Below are 24,611 nucleotides of genomic sequence, written 5' to 3'. Positions count from 1 at the left end.
ATTAATAAACTAGTCATTGGGACCAGTGACCCTCACGTTTTGAATAAAAAAAGTGGTCCAAGCTATTAATAAACTGGTATTTGACCTGTAAACCTGTCTTATTTCCTAGCCTGTACCCACTTCTCTAATTTAGCAGACGATGTGCCCTGGTCAATGGTCATGGGCCAGGTTATTTAGTAGTTCAAAAAAATCTTTATTTCCCACCCTGGTCCGCCATAAGCGAAAGACGTGACGTCATGCGAGACTGCGCAGTACGAATTTAATTTCGTCATCGCGAACATTCGCCTCAGAAAAGAGCCATCTAACGGTTACTAAGCGCAAATTCAAAATGTCACATAAAAAATGCTTCTGTCGTACATTTCAAGGCCTAGTATTAGAGTTGGCAGTGTATACACAGTTCAATAATTGTGACTGTGCTTAAAGAAGAAACGAACCCCTTTATCAAATATAAGAAAGGTGATAACAGCCCACTTTTGTATTCGAAAAGATCGCATATAATACATTATTAATGAGAGTATTATTTGAAAATTAAAGTACGTTCTCCATTGAAAAGAAAAAATTTCATGATAAAATGTTTCAGGAAAATGGAATTGTCCTTTAAAAAATCTGAGATAAGTAATTTTTTATTTCAATTAATTTAGCAGTAAAATCAGGTGATTGAATTAAATTCTAAAGAGTAGTAAAATACGGATTGTCTTTAAAATTCAATAGAAAAAAAATAATATCCGCGCTTCAGACAACTGGAAAAACTCTTATCGTTTTGTTTTTAAGGCTTGGGCAAACCAAGTCTTTTTATATAATATTTAAGTAATGAATCCAAGAATCTAGATTTTTTTAACGTAAATGTATAAAATCGCGGTAGCTTTAAGGTCCATTCTACTGTTTTTGTTTGGTCGCGCCATCTTACGTTCATTTTCCTGATCAAAAGTGAGAGCGGGCAACTTAAAACGAGTCCAGTATATGTTGATTTTTGAACCAAGATATTTGAAAACTAAAATATCCGAGTCTTAAAGGGGCTCACCGGCGCTGTTGGGGAGAGACCGCCCTTAGTTCAGGGGGAAAACACACAGCTCTTTGGCCATAAGGAATGGCGCCACCGTCGCCGTGGGCGGGTAAGCAATATGCTAACAAACAGTTTGACCCCCCTTCACCACAACAGCTCCGGCCAGCCCCTTTAATGAGAAATACCGCCAACCGCCAAGCCGGGCCGGAAACAAGCACAGGAATCCTGAAAGTGTCTGACTTATGGAACATACCTTATAAACCTATTATAACACAGAAATCAAATAGATAAATGCAATTGAGTTTTTAATATTTTCTCGATAATATACAAGAGTTTTTTTTTTTTTAACGTTTCTTCTAAAGTTATTTATTTGGCACCGGGAATGCCCATACTGGGCGTAATAGGTATCTTTGGTCCCACAAGACCATTTACAAGCTTCAATAGTCAAGCTTGATTCATTCCTTCGGCCGTTTGAATTGGACAACCGGTCAGATCAAATATTAAAATATTAAAATACCAAGGAGCTGGTTCAGTGCGTTTACGAAATTGTTGCTAAATGATAATATGAATTTCGTTGAGACCCTATCTTTATAATAAGAAAAGACTGTCCATGACAAAAATTAATCTCTAAGTAGTCCACGAAGTGTATTTCCAAGAGGTACATTGGGGTCGGCAAGTAATTTGGCCATATAGGGAATTGCATCATTTGTTAGATAAGTAGAATCTGCCAAAAACAAAAATTCAGTTAAAAGTAACAATCAACATCTTGATTTAAAAGCTGATAATTTTGTATGGTTGTTAACGTACCTGGTGGGCCAGGTGGCATTGGAGATGGTGGCGTTGGAGGCATGGGAGTTGGTGTCATTGGCGTTGGGGGCATTGGAGTTGGAGGCGTTGGACTTGGAGGTGAAGGTTGGTAAGAACCCGGACTTCTCTTGCTTAAGCTACGACGCTGAGTTTTTCTACCAGACGTGGCTGAAAAGTTGTAAATAAAATTATGGAAAGAATTTAAGTATTGTAACCAGGAATCTTTAATGAAAATGCCTAATATTGCTGTCCTTTTAAGACCCATTCAGACTATAAGTAAAATGTTACCTTCCTGTCGGTATTTTAAGACGTGAGAGAGCAGACAACTTAATAAAATGAGTCGCGTATATAGTGATTTTTGAACCATGATATTTGAATAGAAAAATAGCCGAATCCAAAATGACAAATACCGCCAAGAATCCTAAACGTTTCATATATCGTCTGCTAATGACTAGCTCAATCGACTATGACTGAGTAAGGCAAAGAAGTTTATCTCAAAAAATTAAATATAATTGATATTATTTTAATCGTCGGTAATTTATATTTAATCAAGTTAAGTCGTTTGAAGAAACGTTTTTCCTAAAATCATTGACGGTTGAATTCTATGGTATCTTTAAGAATTTTTGGAAGTGATAAGAAAATCCGCAATTCCGTGAAACTTAGGTGGAAGCCCTGCCGGAGCCTCCGAAAAGAACTAGGCCCATGAAAGTCAAATTTTATGTGGGGAAATATCCAGTTTGTTAAGAAAAATATTTTCACCATATATGTGTACGAGATGGCGCTTATATTACCGTTGTGACAGGGGTCTTCCTTAAATTATCGTTATTATTATAGGGGTCAGTCATAAAATTATTATGATAGAGAAAAGTTTCATCCTAAAATTAACGTAAATGTTTTTGGGGCTATTCACTTTTTATTGAATCTTTCGGTTAAATTGTATTGATGAAAACAATTAAATTATTTCAATTAAAATAATTCAGTAATAAAAACGTATACTTACAATCCGCAACCTTGGCCCAAATACTTAAGTAGTCGACAGGGTCACGGGGTTGAACTTTGTTTATTTAAGCGTAAAACCACGGCGAACTAAATTGGTTAAAAAAATATTCTCGCTTCGCGACACGCGTGGGCCTAGTTCATTTCGGAGGCTCCGGCCCTGCCATCGGGAGGCTAGACGTTTATCGTAAGTTTCGTAACTTAAGCCGATCGCCGCGTACATCTTAAACCTAACGACGATAATGGAGTAGAAGCCAATATTTCGTTTTGCGAACGCGTTCCGGATATTGCATACACGTTTGCTTCGATTTACTAACTGCGAACGCGGCGACAGACTGACAGCCAGACACACACACGGATACGTCCAATGTAATACCTCATCGTGCCGTCATCGTCACTGGGAGAGGTAAAAATCCGTGAAAATATTTTGCGAAGTTGTTGACACGAGTCTACTAAAGCGAGCAACGTAAACATAAGTTTTAGTTTAGTCTGAAAGGTGTTAAGAGCCAGAAACCAATTTTTTTTAAAAAACAAATACACTTATCAATATACAGTTATTTTAAAACTATTTGAAACCAAATTATAATTATAAAAAAACGTCTTGGTTTGAACGTACATACTTAGACTTAATTGTTTTAGATTAAACTAGCCGATAGCACACCTTGAATACTTAATTGTTAATTTAAGAGTATTCCGAAAAGTAACTTCGCTGTAGTTTTTCAGTTAGAGGTGGTTAAATATCACGAAAATCCTCATGTTAATCTCCATAGGAAATTTAGTAAAAACATGTGAATTTTGCTTTAACGTTACAAATGGGTGTTAAGTCATATCTACAAGGGCCTACCGGACCTGTAGAATTAAGAACCTTTTGCGTTTAAAAGATCAATTAGAAGAATTTGCTTGTTTCAGATAATTATTACTATTGAACACTTAGTTCCATTTAAACTTACCGGCGATCGCAAGGACGATGCAGAAAATTGCAACGAAATTCAAAAATATCTTCATTGTCGAAAGAAATAACCAAAAAACCGAAAAAGCAAACTTTAATGCAAATTTACAATTTCAGTAGCTTATACTGTATAGCCCGAGTTGTCGACTCGAAGTGAGTGTAAATTACTCTCTTAAATACCAAAACTCCTAAATTTCATACATAAGGATTAATTTTTTTTTTACTATATGGAAATTATTTTGGTATTGTCAATTTAACGTTATCAAAATTATTTTAGATATGTGGACTCATAGTGTGACAACAATTTTATTTACTATATGGAAATTATTTTGGTATTATCAATTTAACGTTATAAAATTTATTTTAGATTGTGGACTCATAGTGTGACTAAAATTATACTTACTATATGGAAATTATTATTATGGTGTTGTCAATTTAAAGATTTATCAAATTTAATTTATGTGGACTCATAGTGTGAGCTGTAGCATAGTTTAGTCATAAGTTTATAAGATATGTTCCATAAGTACGACGCTATTCCCCAATTTTAAATATCCCTGACTTATCCGGGTTATCCGTACGAATCCCATGAGTTAGTTTAATAAAATGAAAAAGTCGATAAAACAATAGGCAGTTAAGATGATTCAGCTCGGATAGTTTTACTATAGAAATGTAATCAAAATTGTTTTAGAATTAAAAGTATTATAATATAGTCGATAACGATGCAATTTTGATAAGTAATGTGGAAGAAAAAGTTCAGTTATAACATTTTACCGTAAAAGAAGGCCTTTTTTCTGAATATTAAATTAAAAATATCAAAAAATAATTGATTTCTTATTACAAATTAATTAGCATTGAATTAGTCTTAAAAACGAGGACTACTGTGCCGCCATTTTTTTGTGAAATCTGCTAAACCTAACCTCTTTCTCCACTAAACAATGGCGGCGCTGTAGGCCACGTTTTAAGACTAATCAAATGCTAATTATTTTGTAAAAAGGGCTCATTTATTTTTTGTTTTTTGTTTTGAAAAAGGGCGTTCTTTTAAGTAATAATGTTATGTTACCTGAACTTTTCCTTAAATTGTAATATTTAAGATTACATTTATATGTTCAAAAATGTATTCTTTATTTCCAAAAATACATAATCATTGCCTTAAAAAAATAACAATCATCCGTTTATTTTTTTTCTGCACTCGCACCTGCCGACCCCTCTCAAGCCGCAACTTATAAAACAGCAATAGGGCTGTGGCCAGGAGCTGGGACATTCGTAACCTTCACAATTTCTATAAGCAGTGCAACTGCATCGGCATTTTTCTCTAGCGTTAGGATTGCGATCTGTTTTTCCTGACCAGCATTCTCGAACAGATTTTGGAGGGCAAACTGTGTTATTGTTGCTTGCCGCAAAATCTACGTGAAACAAATAATTGAAAAATCGAACTGTGTTTTTCATAAGTTAAAGCAGAAGTGAGATGAGACTAGAAGTGAAGGGCTCTAGCATTGATAGTAGATCCTGGCACTAGTGAACAAATTTGAGGATTTTATGCCGCTTCCCACGCGCCTACACTACTGAGAAAAAAATTGGTCGAGTTCCAAAAACATTTCCTATCCCCCTTCCCCTCAACCTAAAGCCGCGGATCACGGACGCGGGTGCTTGAATCTAGTTCGGCCGTCTACCACCGCGAGCGTCTCACGTTTTGGAGGGAAAATTCAGAAACCGCTACTAGAGGGCCAACCGTTCTTGTGTTATCAAGAATATTCACTTTCGCCGAGTGAAGAATTTGGTTAGCTCAGTACTTCTGGTTAAAGGAAGGAATTTAAGTAATGAATCCAAGAATCTAGATTTTTTTTAAAGTAAATGTATAAAATCGCGGTAGCTTTAAGGCCCATTCTACCGTTTTTGTTTGGTCGCGCCATCTTACGTTCATTTTCCTGATCAAAAGTGAGAGCGGACCAGCGTGGGAAATAAGGCGGTGGCACAGGGCAAATGACCAGTTTAAAAATTGTCTGGGCCAGTTTAAAAATTAAACCCGAGGGGGGTCAGTGGTCCACGGGACCACTAAGAAAATTCAAGGGTAACCAGAGTCCAGGCATTAACTCAACTATTCTAATTATCCACTTCTTTAGTTTAGCAGACGACGTGCCCTGGTCAGTGGTCATGGACCAGTTTATTTATTCCAGGCCAGGAGGGGTTGCTGGCCCAATTTCCAGTTTTAAAATAATCCTTATTTCCCACCCTGGAGCGGACAACTTAAAACGAGTCCAGTATATGTTGATTTTTGAACCAAGATTTTTGAAAACTAAAATATCCGAGTCTTAATGAGAAATACCGCCAACCGCCAAGCAGGGCCGGAAATAAGCGCAGGAATCCTGAAACATTTCAAGTATCGTCTGCTATTGCGTAGCGCACTCGATCGTGTTTTGCGTCAGTAAGGCATGACGGAGTTAGCTTGGGTTAAAGAAAAGGCGCTAACGAAGTGGGGCCATCTCAACACTGCCCGATGAAACTGAACATTTTCAAACCCGCGAAAACAATTACGTTTCTTAATCTCAATATATACCGTAATTTTAATAGGGGATTGTAAAAAAGAAAGAGGTCACGTGAAAGTGTTTTCAGTACTGCCAGATAACTTTAAAAAGAAGGCTGGACATATTTAAAACGTCCTACTACACCCCCTCCCCCGCCCATGATCTTTTTTTTTTTTGGTGGGACAAGGCCTAACTGAAAACCTTAATTTGGTGGATTTGGGCGCTGCAGATAATTTAACGTTTTAATTTAAAACTGAAGGTGAGTTTTTCTTTTACTACGTGCAATATGAAGTTCGTTTGCATTACATTGATGTTCATTTTTTATAAATAAAGGTTCAAAGCAGCTGCACCACGTGACGAAACACTTTTTAGTGCCTTCCCCCTATTTGTTTCCCCTCCTAATCTTTTTTACAATCCCCTATTAATAAACTACGTAAAAACTAGTTAAAAAACAAGTTGGGAAAACCAAAATATTACCTCTCCGTGTCGAGAAGATTATATAAACTTAAGTATCCAATGAAAACGTCGACCATTTTGCCCTCATCCTCTCCCGCGCTTTGCGATTCCGCATTTCATCCTTACTCTCAACGTTATCTTCCTCCATTTTACATACAAAAATCAAATACTCACAAAAAGAAGCGGCAAAAACCTGCTGGCTCTTTACAACCACTTAATTTGACTTAATATCCAATTTCCAACAACAATAATATACCGGTAGTTTAATTGACAACCTAGTAGCATCGAAATTCTCATTAAGAATGGCTCCCGCAAATAAAAAAGGGCAATTTTCAACTAGGTGGGCGTTATCTCATTAGATTTGAAAAATATCATTTGTTTTTTTTACCAATGCCTAACCGTTTGGATTTTTTAAAGCAATCTTAGCACCAAAAAATATTTTTTGATACAAAATAAATGTTTTATATTCTTATTAAGAATAAAACAAGAGGATAAAAAAGGTCTGTCCTCTCGTAATTTTTTAAGCTTTTATCATGATTACTCTATACAACAGTAACAAGGAGTATAAACCCATTAGTGGAAGCAGTATTTTTTTTCCGAAACAATCTCCCTTATGTTAATCCTCTCTAGACTTCGCTAAAAACGTATTACTCCTACGTAAAATATTAATAGACAGGCAAGGATTCATACCATTATCCATATTTTCATTTCATATACAGAGATAAGAAATTATTATGTTTCTGAGAGGAGCTTCCCATTTTTGTTGTTGTTTTGAAAAATATATCGCAATGCACGGGCCTTGATAGATATAGGAGGCAATGAATGAAATATATCACAATGCACGCGCCTTGATAGATATAGGAGGCGATTATTGAAATATATCACAATGCACGGGCCTTGGTAGATATAGGTGGCAATGAAGGAAATATATCGCATGCACGGGCCTTGGTAGATATAGAAGGCAATGATAATCTCTCTCATTGCACGAGAGGTTTATCTTTAATATTTAAATAAATATAATTATTTTTAATTATTTTAATCTTCAATAATTAACATTAATAATAGTTAAATCGTTTAAAATACAGTTATACCTATTATCATCTCAAACTTTGCTAATATTGACGTTTAAAGTGAAGGGTACCCCTCTTGCCCGCTTTCTCAAATTTTGGGGTATATATACGATTCGTTTCCATTATAATAGTAAGGAAAAAGCGCAATTGCGAAAACCTTTGGTGGCGATCCCACCTTAGGGAGGCTAGACGTTTCTCGTAACCCTAGCTGATCGCCGCGTATATCCTAAAACCGAACGATGATAATGGAGTAGAAGCCAATGATACAGATTGGTGTCTATGTGGTATAGACGGAAGACCAGTGGATGGTGGTGTTAGAAGCCAGTGTAGTGCAGACTGGTGTCAATGTGGGATTGACAAAGACCAGAAGATGGTGGTGATTAGAAGCCAGTAAGAACAGACTGGTGTCCGTGTGGGATGGACAAAGACCAGAAGATGGTGGTGATTAGAAGCCAGTAACAACAGACTGGTGTCCGTGTGGGATTGACAAAGACCAGAAGATGGTGGTGTGAGAACTCAAGTAGAAAGCGATTTCCGTGACTGTGAAAGCAGTTCGGAAATGGCGAACACGTTTGCTCCGATAAGCAAACTGCGAACGCGGTCACGTGGGTGTAACAACGGACAGACAGACAGACAGACAGACAGACACACACACAGACAGACAGACAGACACACAGACACGGCCGTTACAGAACCTCTCCTGGACTACGTCACACGGAGAGGTAATTAAGAACTATTTGCGTTTAAAAGGTTGATTGGAAGAAATGGCGTGTTATAGAGAGCTTTCAGTTGGAGGAGGAGCAGAGTCTCGTGACATAATTTACGCTGCCATATTGGTGGGTTTAAAGCTGGAATGAAGCTGAGACCACCCAACCCAATATGGTTACCAGAACAGCGGTAAGACTTGGTAGGGTGTGACGTACTACTATCCCATCTAAAAGCTCTCTATATTTCCATTTAAACTTACCGGCGATCGCAAACACGATGCAGCAAGTAGCAACGATACTATTGAAATAATTCATGATCGTGACAGTCTTCTTAATACGTGAACAGAGAATTCAGGTTAAATTTGAAAAGAACTTGCCGTATGCGAAAGGTGTTCGAAAATGTGGCTTTTATCCTATGTGCCTTCGGTTTTAAGACCATAAATTGTCCATTGTGTTGAATACAATTGATATTGTTCTAAACACTCTAAATTTTCGTAGTATTGTATTTTTCATATTATGTTATATAAATGATCGATTCAAAAACTGCAATAAAAATTCGGAAAAATAAGGAAATAAAATGAAAATGCCAATATCACAATTAGCAATTTTGAATTTAGATGCTTTAGCTTAGATAATTTCTTAATAGATCTTTAAAAATATTAAGAATTTACACTGGACGTATCTGTGCGTGAGCGTGTTGGCAAAAAACATTTTTTTGACTTAAATTCCCATCGTTAAGATTACGGAGTACGTGGCGATCGTCTAGGGTTACGAGAAACGTCTAGCCTCCCATGGGCAGGGCTCCCAACATAGGTTCACGCAATTGCTGCTCTTCTTATCGTTTATTGTGAATCAATTGCTCTATATACCCTAAATTTCGATAAACTGTTAAAGAGGCATACGCTTGAATTCGAACGTCATCAATAGCTAAGTTTAACATGGTTTTAGTAATAAAGTTTCTTAAAACGATTTAACGAGAGTTAAGGTAAATTACTGGTTAATAAAATAATTAATATCAATTATATTTATTTAATTATTTAAGAAAAAACATCTTAATTGCGTCTCGACTCGGAGAGGTTTATTTTGGTTCCCCAACTTGTTTATGTTTTCCGTTTATATTATGAAAACAAGACGCTCTTTTTAGGCAAAATGTTATGTTAACTGTACTTTTTATTTATTGGTAATATCTAAGTAAAAATTTATATGTTCAAAAATGTTTTTTTATTTGGAAAAATACATAATCATATCTTTGAACAAAATAATAATAACAATCATCCATTTATTTTTCTTCTGCAACCGCACTCGCCAACGTGTTTTTTGCGGCAACTCGTAAAACAGCAAAAGGCCTCTTTCTGGGGATCGGAACACATGGTAACCTTTACAGTGTGCATATTCTCGGCAATTGCAAACATATTTTACTATAGGTTTATTATCTTCTTCATCTTCGTAGTAGTTCGAGCATACACGAACAGATTTTGGCGGGCAAATTGTGTCGTTGTAGCTGCTGCTTTTTGCAAAATCTATGTGAAATAAATACTTTAAAACATTATTGACTTCATATTTCAATTTAAACTTACCGGCGATCGCAAAGACGATGCAGCAAATTGCAACGATACTATCGAAATATCTCATCGTCGGGACAGTATTCTTAAAACAAATTTTCTGAGAATTCAGGTCAAATTTGCGACATTTTGTTATTTATTATTTAATTTAATTTAGAATATTTATTAAGGTTCGGTTGTCTAGGGTTTTTATAATTTTGATTATTAAATGTCAGCATTGGTATATTAAAAATAAGGGAACATGACTCGGGGAATTAAACTTGGAAACACGTGTTTATTCAAATAATAAAAACAGGAAATTGTAATGATTGCCTCGTATGAGGTTTAACATAATAACTTATAATCTTAATAGTTCAAAATTGTTCATATTAAGTTTAGGCTGGTTAACCCCTGAAGATTTCAAAGTTTTTGTCACTCACGGTTATTTACGCGTGTTGGTTGTCCTAGTTCTTTTGTTGTTCGAACGCGTGGAGAGATCTCGCCGATGCTGGGGCACCATTGGTGCCGGACGGTTCGGTACTTGGTTCCGTACGGTCCTCAACCTCAAGATGTGTTCGGCCGGAGCTTTGGTGATTAGCGGCAATGACTCAGCGTTTCATCCAGGATACCGCGTTAGGCTGTTCGGTACTTTTTGGACGGCCATCGGTTATTCGGTTGTTTAAGAGTCCGAGCTCTGAGCTCTGAGCTTTAGAGAAAGCTAGCGAGTTAGAGATTGTCTAGATCTAAACTGTTGTCTATTGTTTGAGAGCGGCTTTTATAGCCGGGACCCTGTCCTTTTTCCATGAAAAGCTCGACGGCGATTGGGTAGAAGTTTTTGTGCTTTCGTCAGAAAGCCGGACTGTGGTTGGTTGGTTTCTTTTATCAAACCCGAATATTCCGAGTGCGACCTTTGACCCGTTGGATCGCGGGTCATCCAACTTTGCAGGTGTTCGCATCGCGTACGACTTCGCGCACTTTTTGTTGACCACAGGGGTCCGTGATAAAAGATGGGGTTAACCAGGGGGGTGTAACCAGCCAAAGGGAGTTTTTATAAAAATAAATATAGTATAATGCTTTGAAAGCATTTCTTAAGGTTAAATAAATATATATAGGTTCAAGAGTGGGTATTGAATGGTATAAAATTCAAAAGTGGATATTGAATGGTATAAAATTCGTCACAAATTTTAAAAGAACTTTGCGTATGCGATACGTGTGCGAAAATGTGGTTTTTAAACGTATCTGCCTTCCGTTTTAACACCATAAATTTTCCATTGTGTTGAATACAATTGATATTGTTCTAAACATTCTGTATTTTTTATATTATATAAATGATCGATTCAAAAACTGCAATAAAAAAGTTCATGACACAGTCGGGAAAATAAGGTAATAAAATGAAAACGCCGTTATCACAATTGAGAGTTAAAATAAATTGTTATTGGATCCTCATAAATAATAAAATAAATTTCATGTTAAACCATTAAAATTTTGGTATTTTTACCTCTCCGAGTGACGTATGTCACGGAGAGGTATTACACCGGCCGTGTCTGTCTGTGTGTCTGTCTGTCTGTCTGTCTGTCTGTCAGACCCCACGTGACCGCGTTCGCAGTTTACAAATCGGAGCAAACAAATACCCGATTTCCGGAACGCGTTCGCGGTTCACGGAAATTTGGTCCTTCATCTACCAACACCAGTCTTTACTAACTGGCTTCTAAGGACCACAATCTGCTAGTCTTTGTCCATCCCACATGGACACTAGTCTGTACGTGCTTGCTTCCAAGCACCACCAACTTCTGTTCTTCGTCAATTTCACCTTGACTCCAGCTTCTATGCACCACCATCTTCTGCTCGTCGTCAATTCCACATTGACACCAGCTTCTATACACTACCATCTTCTGTTCTTCGTCAGTTCCACATTGACACCAGCTTCTATGCACCACCATCTTCTGTTCTCCGTCAATTCCACATTGACACCAGCTTCTATGCACCACCATCTTCAGGTCTTTTGTCCATTCCACATGGACGCCGGTCAGTACATTCTGGCTTCTTTTCCACCGTCATCAGGTCTTTTGTCCATTCCACATGTACGCCGGTCAGTACATTCTGGCTTCTTTTCCACCGTCATCGTTTGGTTTCAAGATATACGCGGCGAGCGGCTAGGGTTACGAGAAACGTCTAGCCTCCCAATGGCAGGGCTTCCACCATCGGTTCACGCGAATGCGTTTTTATCTATTATTTGGTTTTAAGATATACGCGGCGATCAGCTAGGGTTACGAGAAACGTCTAGCCTCCCAATGGCAGGGCTTCCACCAAAGGTTCACGCGAATGCGTTTTTATCTATTATTATAATGGAAACGGATCGTATATATACCCCAAAATGTGAAGAAAGCGGGCAAGAAGGGTACCCTTCACTTTAAACGTCAATATTAGCAAAGATTCGAAAGATATTATGAACAACTTTATTTTAAACGATTTAACTATTTTTAAAGTTATTTACTGGCGATTAAAATAATTAAAAATAATTATATTTATTTAAATATTAAAGATAAACCCAAGTACCGAAGTCGTTAAATCATTGCCTCCTATATCTATCAAGGCCCGTGCATTGCGTTATATTTCCTACATTGCCTCCTGTATCTATCAAGGCCCATGCATTGTGATATATTTCCTTCATTGCCTCCAATATCTATCGAGGCCCGTGCATTGCGATATATTTTTGAGAACAACAACCAAAATGGGAAGCTCCTCTCAGAACCATAATAATTTGTTTTCTCAGTTATATGAAATGAAAATATGGATAATATTTTCGGCAATTCGATTTGAATGGCTCTTTCTGATGTATCATTCTCTCAGCACTGTTCATAATGGACAGGAACGTAGAGATTCGAGACACTAGGAATTACGATAGTGTTTCAAATCCTCTGTATTGAGGGCTTAAAGGCTTGGAGTGAGTCGAAAGATAAATACACATCTACCAAGTTTCCTAGCATCCAAGAATAAATAGGATTCATAGAAGCCAGTGTTAAGGGCATGTCATGGGTCAAGTCGTTAAATATATCGACGCAGTTAAATAGCTGATGGCATTATTTTATCCACTTTCCCATTGCCTTCGAGTGGAAGTTCAACTTTGGCACGGACGACAGATGGCGCTCTTAAACTTCTACCCCCAAAAATCGTTGTTGTCTGCTCGTTTTCCCCTTCCGCGTTTTTTCGTTATAAACTTATGATTTAACGAACTGTTAAGATAAAATTTCATATTTCCTAAGACAGATAAGCTTCTACTCCTTTCATATTACTCCCAGTTAGATTTAATGCTTAAAAAATATATTTTCAATAAAAACACCGCTTCCACTAGTGGATTTATACTCCTTGTTAGATTAGTGTAGGTGTAGAGAGTAATCATTACAAACGCTAAAAAATATATTTTCAAAAATGAAGAACATAGAACATTTATTCTATATCAAAAAATATTTTGGTGGTAAGATTGCTTTAGAAAAATCCAAACGGCTAGATATTGGTAAAAAAAGACATGTGTAAGCTATTTGTAGATGAGATAATTGTTTTACATGTTTTAAATGAGACTAAAACTTCCACTATTGTGTCTAAAAAAGTGTTGGCCATGTATATTTTTTAAATATGACGGAATTGCGGTTGATATGATAGCGCCCTATTTGCGAAAAAAACCTTTTTTTAAACAGTTGAATCATTCTTTGATAGAATTTCGAAGGAAGAAGTTAAGTGTTAGATTTGCTCGATTAATTTTGTTCGGCAAATAATATAATTAAGCCTTACGTATTACTGAAGGAGATTGATTTTGCCAACCTTTGTGAGTATTTAACTGTTTAATAATTATTTTGGTTAAGTGGGAGCCTAGCTTATGTGTGATTGGGTTGTGGCTTCCATGATTTGGGCACATTTGCTTTTTGTGTGGCGAGGTATGATTCAGCTTTGATATGGACAAATGTTACAAATCATACTGGTAGACTAAGAATGCGGTTGAGGTATAGCGAGAGAGTAGAGTTTCCACAGCAATTGAGAGATATTGAAAAGGCTTGAACAATAGACTATTTTAAAATTCAATTCCTGCACTTGCAAAGAATTAAAAAAAGCGATAGATGCATATATTTAGGTTGTTTAAGGGGTAGTGATAGTCATCTCCACTCGGAGAGGTAATATTTTGGCTTTCCCAACTTGTATTATTATTACTAATGTCATAAGTTTATAATGCCTCTAAGTACTCATATCGCTTCCACTTCTATGGCAATAGTGTTTGTCTGGCTCCCTTTAATGAAACCCTATACTCTCTCCGTATCATTTATCACCTCAACTTCAATACAAAATTGTACCGCCTAGCCTAGCGTTTCTTTTATCCCTTTTAGAATGTTTCAGGAATCAGGACTCAAACCGCCTCTATCTCACGAGAGAGAGGGATTTGGGGTTGCTTAAGTAAAATTCGCCCCCCCCCCAGTTCCTGCCTATACGAAACGTAAAACTCTCCTTTATTCCACTGGATGATTTTTTTTTCTTCTCGACCGCTTGGTGGCTGCACCGCGACAGAAATTTGAAAATTTTCTCTCTTCGGATCTTAGCGCTATACGAGTTCTGACGTCACAGTAGCCTGCAGAAGATGCCCAGTTGTAACCCGTATTTGTGTACTTAGAGGCATTATAAACTTATGCTAATGTGCATGGTCATATTTATAATCGAAACGTTTTGATTTGCCTGGAAATACAGACTCATTAGGCACATTTAGACCAGACTGAAATCTTACTGTCACGTCGGTGATGTCGCTTTGGTCGCTGAAGCAAACAAATCATACGTGTCAACGACTACGTAAAAGATTCGGGATTGGTTGAATTCTCACAGGCTGAGAGAGGTAAGGATAAGATAGGTTCGGTTAAGGAGACGCCACTAAACAGTGGCGGTGCAGTAGGCCTCGTTTTTAAGACGAATTAAATGCTAATTATTTTGTAATAAGAGATAATTTATTTTTATTATTATTATTTTTCCTATTATATGTAGCAAAAAGTCGTTTTTTAAAGTTATATTGTTATAATACCTGAACTTTTCCTTCAATGGTAATATTAAAGTTTACATTAATATGTTCAAAACAGTTTTTCTTTAATTGCGAAAAATACATAATCTTAGTCTTGAAAAGAATAACAGTCATCCCTTTACTTTCTTTCTGCAACTGCAACGGCCAACGTCTTTACCGCGGCAAGGGATAATACAGCAATAGGTCTCTGGCAATAAGCGGGGACATTCGGAACCTTTACACTGTGTATCAACAGTGCAAGCGCAATGGCAAAAATCTGGATTATTATCACGGTTTAAGTATTGTTTAGTTTCTCGATCGTAGAACTTCGTGCATTCACGCTAAGTTTTTGGCGGGCAAATTTCGTTGTAGCTTGCTGCAAAATCTTCATGAAATAAATAATTGAAAAATATAACGGTGTTTTTCATTTGATTATCCATAAGTTAATGGAAAAAAATTAAGTAATATCAAAAACGGTTTTATGTACTAAGAACGTCGGATCATAGCTTTAGCCTCTGGTACTATCCTCGCATATTTTATTGAGAAACTTCGTCTGCTTATATTTTGACTCACCCACAAATTTAGCATATAGCGACTTCTAGTGGTCGAAAATGTCATTCTTATCTCTGGTTAAATATTGTTTTCCGAAATTGCGCCAGTGGTAAAAAAAAATATTATTGTAGTGCATTTATAAGTTGTTATTATGATTTACTTTACATATGCAGTACCTATATTTAAAGCCCAAAAAATATAAGAGAATGACACCGATAGATGGCGAGCGCGAGTTTTTAAATTAAAAGCTACTCCCATCAAAACATACAAAGTAGTCGAGGATGGGTAGAGAATTTGCTACGTTCAACGTTCTTCTTACGTAAATCCGTTTTTGCCGTTATTTAAAACCAAAATATAATTAAGAACTCTTTGCGTTTAAAAGATCAATTAGAAGAAACTCCTTGTTACACTTAATTATTATTATTATTATTGAATACATAATTTTATTTCATTTAAACTTACCGGAGATCGCAAGAACGATGCAGCAAATTGCAACGAAATTCAAAATGATCTTCATTATCAAAAGAAATAACCAGATCAACCGAAAATAAAACTTTAAATGCAGATATATAATTTTATAGTCTGTCAAACGAAAGAAGAGCTCTGAGAAATTTGTCCAAATTGGTGTCGCCACCATCGACCCCATAGTACTTTATCAACTTGTTTTGTTTTGTCAATAGTCGTCTGTAATATAGTCTGCTATAAACAGATAGGCTTAATCGCAATAGAACCAATACATTTTGCAATATATGACAAGCACTTTAACTTATGTCATTAAAATATATTGCAATGCTAGTTCAACAAAGATAAAACTGGTGTCTTGTCGTTAATTTTGTTTTATATTCTTTAATACTCGATGATCGTAAAAAACCATGAAACATAAACAAATTAGATATATATTGCAAAATGTATTGGTTCTATTGCGATTAAGCCTATCTGTTTATAGCAGACTATATTACAGACGACTATTGACAAATCAAAACAAGTTGATAAAGTACTATGAGGTCGATCGTGGCGACACCAATTTGGACAAATTGCTCAGGGCTCTTCTTTCGTTTGACAGACTATAGTAGCTTATATAGCCCGAGTTATTATTAAAACCAACTTTCTATATACAATACGATATTCGACTTATTTATAGATTGAATTATGTCGTATTGAAAATAAGGCTATACAGCTTTTTCTTAAAATTATTCGTGTATTAAATTTTTATTTCAATAGGATGTAACTTAAAATAATTATTGACGACTCGAAATAGTTTTTCTGAGCGAAGGTTGTTTGTTCTCTTAAACACTAAAACTAATAAATTTCAACCATAACCACTAAAATTGGATTTAATATTGTTAATTCAACGATATATCAATTTTTAGCCACATCGTATATAGGATGGGCTATTAGTTTGAAATGGTGTGTAGAAGAAGAAGAAGAAGATGATGATGATGATGATGTTTCGTTCGTTATTATTTTGATATGTGGGCTCATTTTGTGACCTTTAGCTTAGTTTAATCATAAGGTAATAAGCGGTTCCATAAGTATAACACTACCTAAACTTCGTCATGATTAAGACTAATGCTGAGAGCTATAGCTAGTTCGAGAACGACACCGGAATTTAATTTGTAGTCCATCTTCCTATTTAGTCTGTACTAAATCTTTGACAGCGCCTCACCAGGCGTAGCTATACGAGAATCTATGACGTTTCACACACGTCTCTTCACGAGAAGCTCTCAGAAACCAGTGATGAACTTATGTCCGTAAGTTTTAACAGTAACCTTCCAGTTAGGTTTCATATTGAAAGTCCTAAGAACTTCCGGTTTTTATGAGTATTTCTCATAAATTTTAAGGTGTATCATTTATTATTAGTCGATAAATATTTGCTTGTAATCTTCCAGGCGATCGCAAAGACATGAAACAAATAGCAACGATATTCAAAAAGTTCAATCAACTGATTATCAAGTGTCAAAGGTAGGGAAATAATTTTAAGTTCCAAGTAAGGGAGTGTCGGTTTAGCAGACGATACTAAATCAATGGCGGATTGTGCAGTAGTGTCGTTTTTTAGACTAATTAAATGCTAAATATTTTGTAGTAAGAGATAATTTATTTAGTTATATTTCCTGTTATATTTGGAAAAAGGTCGCTCTTTTATGGCATAGTGTTATTTTAACGGTAATATTAAAGTTTACATTTATGTGTTCAAAATGTTTGTATTTTAATTTTGAAAAATACATAATCATATCTATGAAAAAAATGTCAATCATCCGTTTATTTATTCTCTGCAAGCGCACTCGCCAATTGGTCTCCTGTCACAACTGATAAAACAGCAAAAGGCCTCTGGCTGTTCTTCGCAACATTGGTAACCTTCACAGTGTTCGTATTTAGTGCAAGTGCAAACGCATTTTACTGTAGGTTTATCATCTTGATATTCTACGTAGTACTCCAAGCATTCACGCGCAGTATTTGGTGGGCAAATTGTGTTGTTGTAGCTGGTGCTTGCCGCAAAATCTATGTGAAATAAATAATTGAAAAAATCAAATTGTGCTTTTCACTTGATTGTCCAAAGTTAAAGAAAAGAGAAACTTACCGGCGATCGCAAAGACGACGCAGCTAATTGCAAAGATATCCAGAAAGATCTTCATTGTCGAAAGAAATAACCAAATCAACCACTAATCAAGCTTTAAATGATGATCTATAATTTCAGAAGCTTATATAGCCCGAGTAGCGAGTTATTTAAACCAACTTTCAAGATAAACTACGACATGCGAATAATTGAATAATTTATAGATTGAATTATGTCGTATTGAAAATAAGGCTATAACTTTCAATTAAAATTATTAGCGTATTCAATTTTATTTCAATTGGATTTAAGTCATAATAATTATTGACGACTCGAAATGAGTGTAAATTATTCTCTTAAACACTAAAACTCATAAATTTCATACATAAGGAAGTCCTAAAATTTTATTTATGATATAAAAATTATTATGGTATTGTCAATTTAACGATTTATCAATTTTAATTTTGATATATCTGGGAGCACGGCAGTGCTCCCAGCCAAGTCGAGCACTGACATCCTTTTCTCGAAGCAACTCGTGGCACTTTTAAGCCCACTGTAACTTCGTGATGGGTACAGGTAAAAGCCTGAAATTTTGCTTGCCGCGAGGAACGTCAATCGTAGCTATAGTTTCCAAATTTCAAGTTCCTACAGTATATACTTTTCGAAATATCGCAGGTGAAATATACCTTATTTTGTCACTCACTCACTCACTCACCGATCATCAAAATTCTAAGGTACTTCTAGGGGAGATAGAAACTTAAAATTCAGGATTTAGTTTTCATTTATTTTATAAAGCACAGAAAAATTAAAACATCCCTAAATTTTTATAAAATTGTTCTTTAGTTCTTTATTTTAATACTAGATGGCGCTACCGTCTTTTCAACTGAAATAGTGTGTGTTCTTGATGAAAGGACGTAATGGTCCAAAGTTAACCGAAAGTTAAATATATATTAAAGCTAATAGGAGTAGTAGTTTAAAAGAAATGTGTCGTAACTGATGCTACATTCTTTTATTAGGATATCGCGTACAATCTTTATTGCATATTCTCTGCGGGTCGAAGGGGTAATTCAACGTAAATATGGACAAACGTTAGCGATTATATTGGCAAACGAAGTACCACGAGAGGGTCTTGTTTTAATATAACTACCGAAGTATAACGAGAGGGTCTACAAAAAGAAGTGAGATCCTATGAAAAACATTAACATGTACAAAAATGGGCCAAGCCTCGCCTCGTGCCCTTTCCGCCGTAAAACGTTCTGAGATCCCATGTAGAGCCAAGTCTGCCTTTTGTTCTCATTCAATCGCCAATTGAACAATTATGTTATAAATTAAGTCCTTTTCCTAATTAATAACCAATATTCTTTGACTCTATCATTATTATACATCTTTGTTCGTATCAAAAATATCGTGACTTGGCAAGCGCAGGTGTACATAAGGCTATGCATAACTCGCCTTATAAACTTGTAAATAGGGTTATGCATAACTCACCATATAATTTGTGCATAGGGTTGTGCATGACTCATCTTATAAACTTGTACATATCCCCTCGACCATAAACGATTTAGTGAATATCCCCTCGACTTCCTTTTAATATTACTTATCTGCGATTGCCAAGTCACGATATTTTTGATACGAACAAAGATGTATAATAATGATAGAGTCAAAGAATATTGGTTATTAATTAGGAAAAGGACTTAATTTATAACATAATTGTTCAATTGGCGATTGAATGAGAACAAAAGGCAGACTTGGCTCTACATGGGATCTCAGAACGTTTTACGGCGGAAAGGGCACGAGGCGAGGCTTGGCCCATTTTTGTACATGTTAATGTTTTTCATAGGATAGACACATTGTTCGAGCTGTTGCATAGTTTAATCATAAGCTTATAACATATATTCCATAAGTATGACTAATCCCTGACTACTTCCCCTATTTTAAATATCCCTGCCTTATCCACAAATCCTGAGTAAGCTTTATAAAATGAAGACGTCGACAAAACAATAGGCAGTTAAGAAGATTCAGTTCAGATCATTTTATTATTAGGTCTTATAGAAATTTAATCAAAATTGTTTTGGATGAAAAAGTATTATAATATAGTTTTTTATTACTAAACAAATATTTTTGTGATCTAATCTATTCGTGGATAGATGAAATAATAATTATCCGGATCCGGGTACTCTGCAATCGCATTCACCAACATTTATCTTGCCACCTCAAGCCCGGTCCGGCCCGAAGCCCGGCCCGATCGGGTCGGGCCAAGCCGGGCTTTCCACTTTTGAAAGTTGTATCGGGCCGGGCCGGGTCGGGCTTTTAAAATTTTGAAAATTAACGGGCCTGTAAAATAAAAAATATTAAAAACTAAATGATTTCTTAATTGCAAAATAATTAGCATTTAATAGTTCTTAAAAACGAGGACTACTTTGCAGCCATAAGTTTAGTAGTAGCGTCTGCTAAACCTACGGGATTGAATGAATTCTCACAGGCTGTGAGATTTAAGGGAAAGGACAAGGTAGTTTCGGTTTAGCAGACACCACTAAACCAATGACGGTGCAGTAGGAGAGGTTTTTAATAATAAGGGATAATTTAGTTTTTAATATTTTTTATTTTACATTCAGAAAAGGGCCGTTTTTTAAGGTATAATCAAGAAGTTATATCTAGTATCTCAGAGAGAAGATATAAATTCGCCAGATTTCCAGCTTTATCTCCAGTCCAAACGTAGGTCCGGAGTTAATCCCCGTCTCTAAATTACAACCAGCATCTCATTGGTTCTTGAAAATTCACGTCAGCGCGACGACGCGAGTGACGAAAATTACAGTCATATTTTCCGACTGAGGAGAGGCGAAATAGCCCGGCGCCTCCTTTTACGTCCCCCTTGTATTTTGAAAGGGGGACTGGGACTATGGCGCGCGAATACAAAGGCATCTTATACCTTCTCTCTGAGATACTGATATAACTTCTTGGTATAATGTTATAATATCTGAAATTTTCTTTTGTAATATTTAAGTTTAAATTTATAAGTTCAGAGGTGGTTCAAAACTGTTTTTTTATTGCGAAAAATACATAATCAGAGCCTTGAAAAACATAACAATCAGCCGTTTATTTTTCTTCTGCAACCGCACCTGCCAGGGTTTCTCATACCGCAACTGATATAACAGCAAAAGGGCTCTGGGTATTCGCTGGGACAATCGTAACCTTCACAATTTTCAGCAACATCGCAACTGCAAAAGCACTTTGGTGGAACACGTTTAGGGCCGTACTGAATGCACAAACGCTTAGCATTTGGCGGGCAAATTGTTCTATTGTAGCTTGTTGCAAAATCTATATGAAATAAATCATTTTAAAATATAACAGTGATTTTCATTTGATTGACCATAAGTTAATGGAAAGAATTTAAGTATTGTAACCAGGAATCTTTAACGAAAATGCCTAATATTGCTGTCCTTTTAAGGCCCATTCAGACTATAAGTAAAATCAGAAGTGAGATGAGACTAGAAGTACTGAGCTAACCAAATTCTTCACTCGGCGAAAGTGAATATTCTTGATAACACGCCAACGGTTGGCCCTCTAGTGGCGGTTTCTGAATTTCCCCTCCAAAAACGTGAGACGCTCCCGGGCGGTAGACAGCTGAACTAGATTGAAGCACCCGCGTCCGTGTTTCGCCGCTTTAGGTTGAGGGGAAGGGGGTAAGAAATGTTTTTGGAACTCGACCAATTTTTTTCTCTCTAGTGTAGGCGCGATTGAAGCGGCGTCAAATCCTCAAATTTGTTCACTATTGCCAGGATCTATTACCAATGCTAGAGCCCTTCACTTCTAGTCTCATCTTACTTCTGGTAAAATCTTACCTTCCTGTCGGTATGTTAAGACGTGAGAGAGCAGACAACTTAATAAAATGAGTCGCGTATATAGTGATTTTTGAACCATGATATTTGAATAGTAAAATAGCCGAATCCAAAATGACAAATACCGCAAAGAATCCTAAACGGTTCATATATCGTTTGCTAATGACTAGCTCAATCGACTATGACTGAGTAAGGCAAAGAAGTTTATCTCAAAAAATTAAATATAATTGATATTATTTTAATCGTCGGTAATTTAGTTAAGTCGTTTGAAGAAACGTTTTCCCTAAAATCATTGACTGTTGAATTCTATGGTATGTATCTTTAAGAATTTTTGGAAGTGATAAGAAAATTCGCAATTCCGTGAAACTTAGGTGGAAGCCCTGCCGGAGCCTACGAAATGAACTAGTCCCATGCATGTCAAATTTTATGTGGGGAAATATCCAGTTTGTTAAGGAAAATATTTTCACCATATATGTGTACGAGATGGCGCTTATATTGCCGTTGTGACAGGGGTCTTCCTTAAATTATCGTTGATATTTTAGGGGTCAGTCATAAAATTTTTATGATACAGAAAAGTTTCATCCTAAAATTAACGTAAATGTTTTAGGGGTTATTCACTTTTTATTGAATCTTTCGGTTAGATTGTATTGATGACAACAAAATAAATTATTTCAATTAAAATAATTCTGTAAGAGTAATAAAAACTTATACTTACAATCCGCGACCTTGACCCAATAACATAAGCAGTCGACAGGGTCACGGGGTTGAACTTTGTTTATTTTACGGTAATATAAGCGCCCCCAAGCGTAAAACCACGGCGAACTAAATTGGTTTAAAAAATATTCTCGATTCGCGACACGCATGGGCCTAGTTCATTTCGGAGGCTCCGGCCCAGCCATTGGGAGGCTAGACGTTTATCCTAACTTAAGCCGATCGCCGCGTACATCTAACACGAGTAGAAGCCAATATTTCTTTTTGCGAACGCGTTCCGGATATTTCATACACGTTTGCTTCGATTTGCTAACTGTGAGCGCGGTGACAGACTGACTGCCAGACACACACACGGACATACCTCATCGTGCCGTCATCGTCACTCGGAGAGGTAAAAATCCGTGAAAATATTTTGCGAAGTTGTTGACACGAGTCTACTGAAGCGAGCGAAGCGACTTCACCAACGTAAACATAAGTTTTAGTTTAGTCTGAAAGGCCTTAAGAGCCAGAAACCAATTTTTTTGTAAAAACAAATACACTTATCAATACACACAGAGGTGGATTAGTGTTAAGTCATATCTACAAGGGCCTACCGGGTACCGGCCCTGTAAAATTAAGAACTTTTTGCGTTTAAAAGATCAATTAGAAGAATTTGCTTGTATCAGATAATTATTACTATTGAATACTTAGTTCCGTTTAAACTTACCGGCGATCGCAAGGACGATGCAGAAAATTGCAACGAAATTCAAAAATATCTTCATTGTCGAAAGAAATAACCAAATCAACCGAAAGACGACTCGCAGTGAGTGTAAATTACTCTCTTAAATACCAAAACTCCTAAATTTCATACATAAGGATTAAATTTTTTTTTACTATATGGAAATTATTTTGGTATTGTCAATTTAACGTTATCATATTTATTTTAGATATCTGGACTCATAGTGTGTCTAAAATTTTATATACTATATGGAAATTATTATGGTATTGTCAATTTAACGTTATCATATTTATTTTAGATATCTGGACTCATAGTGTGTCTAAAATTTTATATACTATATGGAAATTATTATGGTATTGCCAATTTAACGTTATCAAATTTATTATAGATATGTGAACTCATAGTGTGACTAAAATTATACTTACTATATGGAAATTATTATTATGGTGTTGTCAATTTAACGATTTATCAAATTTAATTTATGTGGACTCATAGTGTGAGCTGTAGCATAGTTTAGTCATAAGTTTATAAGATATGTTCCATAAGTACGACTTATGCCTGACTATTTCCCCTAATTTCCATATCCCTGACTTATCAGGGTTATCCGTACGAATCCCATGAGTTTACTTTATAAAATGAAAACGTTGGCAGTTAAGATGATTCAGTTCAGATAATTTTATTATAGAAATTTAATCAAAATTGTTTTAGAATAAAAAGCATTATAATATAGTCGATAACGATGCAATTTTGATAGGTAATGTGGAAGAAAAGGTTCAGTTATCATATCATTTTATCTTAAAAGAAAGGACTTTTCTCTGAATATTAAATTAAAAATATCAAAAAATAATGGATTTCTTATTACACATTAATTAAGATTTAATTATTCTTAAAAACAAGGACTACTGTGCCGCCATTTTTAAGTGGCATCTGCTAAACCTAACCTCTTACGCCACTAAACAATGGCGGCGCAGTAGGCCACTTTTTAAGACTAATCAAATGCTAATTATTTTGTAAAAAGGGCTCATTTATTTTTTGTTTTTGTTTTGAAAAAGGGCGTTCTTTTAACCAATAATGTTATGTTTCCTGAACGTATCCTTAAATTGTAATATTTAAGATTACATTTATATGTTCAAAAATGTATTCTTTATTTCCAAAAA

At 35.9% G+C, this 24,611-nt stretch overlaps 2 protein-coding genes and 1 long non-coding RNA gene across 3 annotated transcripts in view; all 3 read right to left on the bottom strand.

The window, feature by feature from the left end:
* LOC149616083 (uncharacterized) overlaps positions 1 to 22,147 on the bottom strand; it is a 28,610-nt gene extending 6,463 nt beyond the window's left edge. Inside the window, exon 1 of the mRNA XM_089856329.1 lies at positions 22,029 to 22,147. Coding sequence (XP_089712455.1) covers positions 22,029 to 22,107 — 79 coding nt within the window. The 5' untranslated portion in view covers positions 22,108 to 22,147. The remainder of the gene's footprint in view (positions 1 to 22,028) is intronic.
* LOC149616085 (uncharacterized) lies at positions 4,879 to 9,061 on the bottom strand. Its single transcript, XR_016375840.1, has 2 exons — positions 8,771 to 9,061; positions 4,879 to 5,158 (listed from the first exon to the last, which is right to left on the bottom strand). It is a non-coding gene; the product is annotated as an uncharacterized LOC149616085 (long non-coding RNA).
* On the bottom strand, positions 9,732 to 10,185 carry LOC149616084 (uncharacterized). Its single transcript, XM_089857081.1, has 2 exons — positions 10,088 to 10,185; positions 9,732 to 10,030 (listed from the first exon to the last, which is right to left on the bottom strand). The coding sequence occupies exons 1-2, from the start codon at positions 10,140 to 10,142 to the stop codon at positions 9,732 to 9,734; spliced, it is 354 nt and encodes a 117-aa protein (XP_089713207.1). The 5' UTR covers positions 10,143 to 10,185.
* Positions 22,148 to 24,611: the final 2,464 nt, after the last annotated feature.

The sequence above is a fragment of the Phalangium opilio genome, unplaced genomic scaffold (assembly GCF_054372755.1).
Source record: "Phalangium opilio isolate 3A_F unplaced genomic scaffold, DU_Popi_V2 ptg000217l_1, whole genome shotgun sequence".
NCBI classification, from domain to species: domain Eukaryota; kingdom Metazoa; phylum Arthropoda; class Arachnida; order Opiliones; family Phalangiidae; genus Phalangium; species Phalangium opilio.
This window is presented reverse-complemented; position numbering and strand designations above follow the sequence as displayed.

What these genes read in the sequence shown, in the direction of transcription:
- LOC149616084 (XM_089857081.1), bottom strand. Translation starts at nt 10,142, where the DNA reads ATGAGATATTTCGATAGTATCGTTGCAATTTGCTGCATCGTCTTTGCG. An exon ending in CATCGTCTTTGCGATCGCCG is followed by an intron (nt 10,031 to 10,087) that starts GTAAGTTTAAAT and finishes TATTTCACATAG; the next exon opens with ATTTTGCAAAAAGCAGCAGC.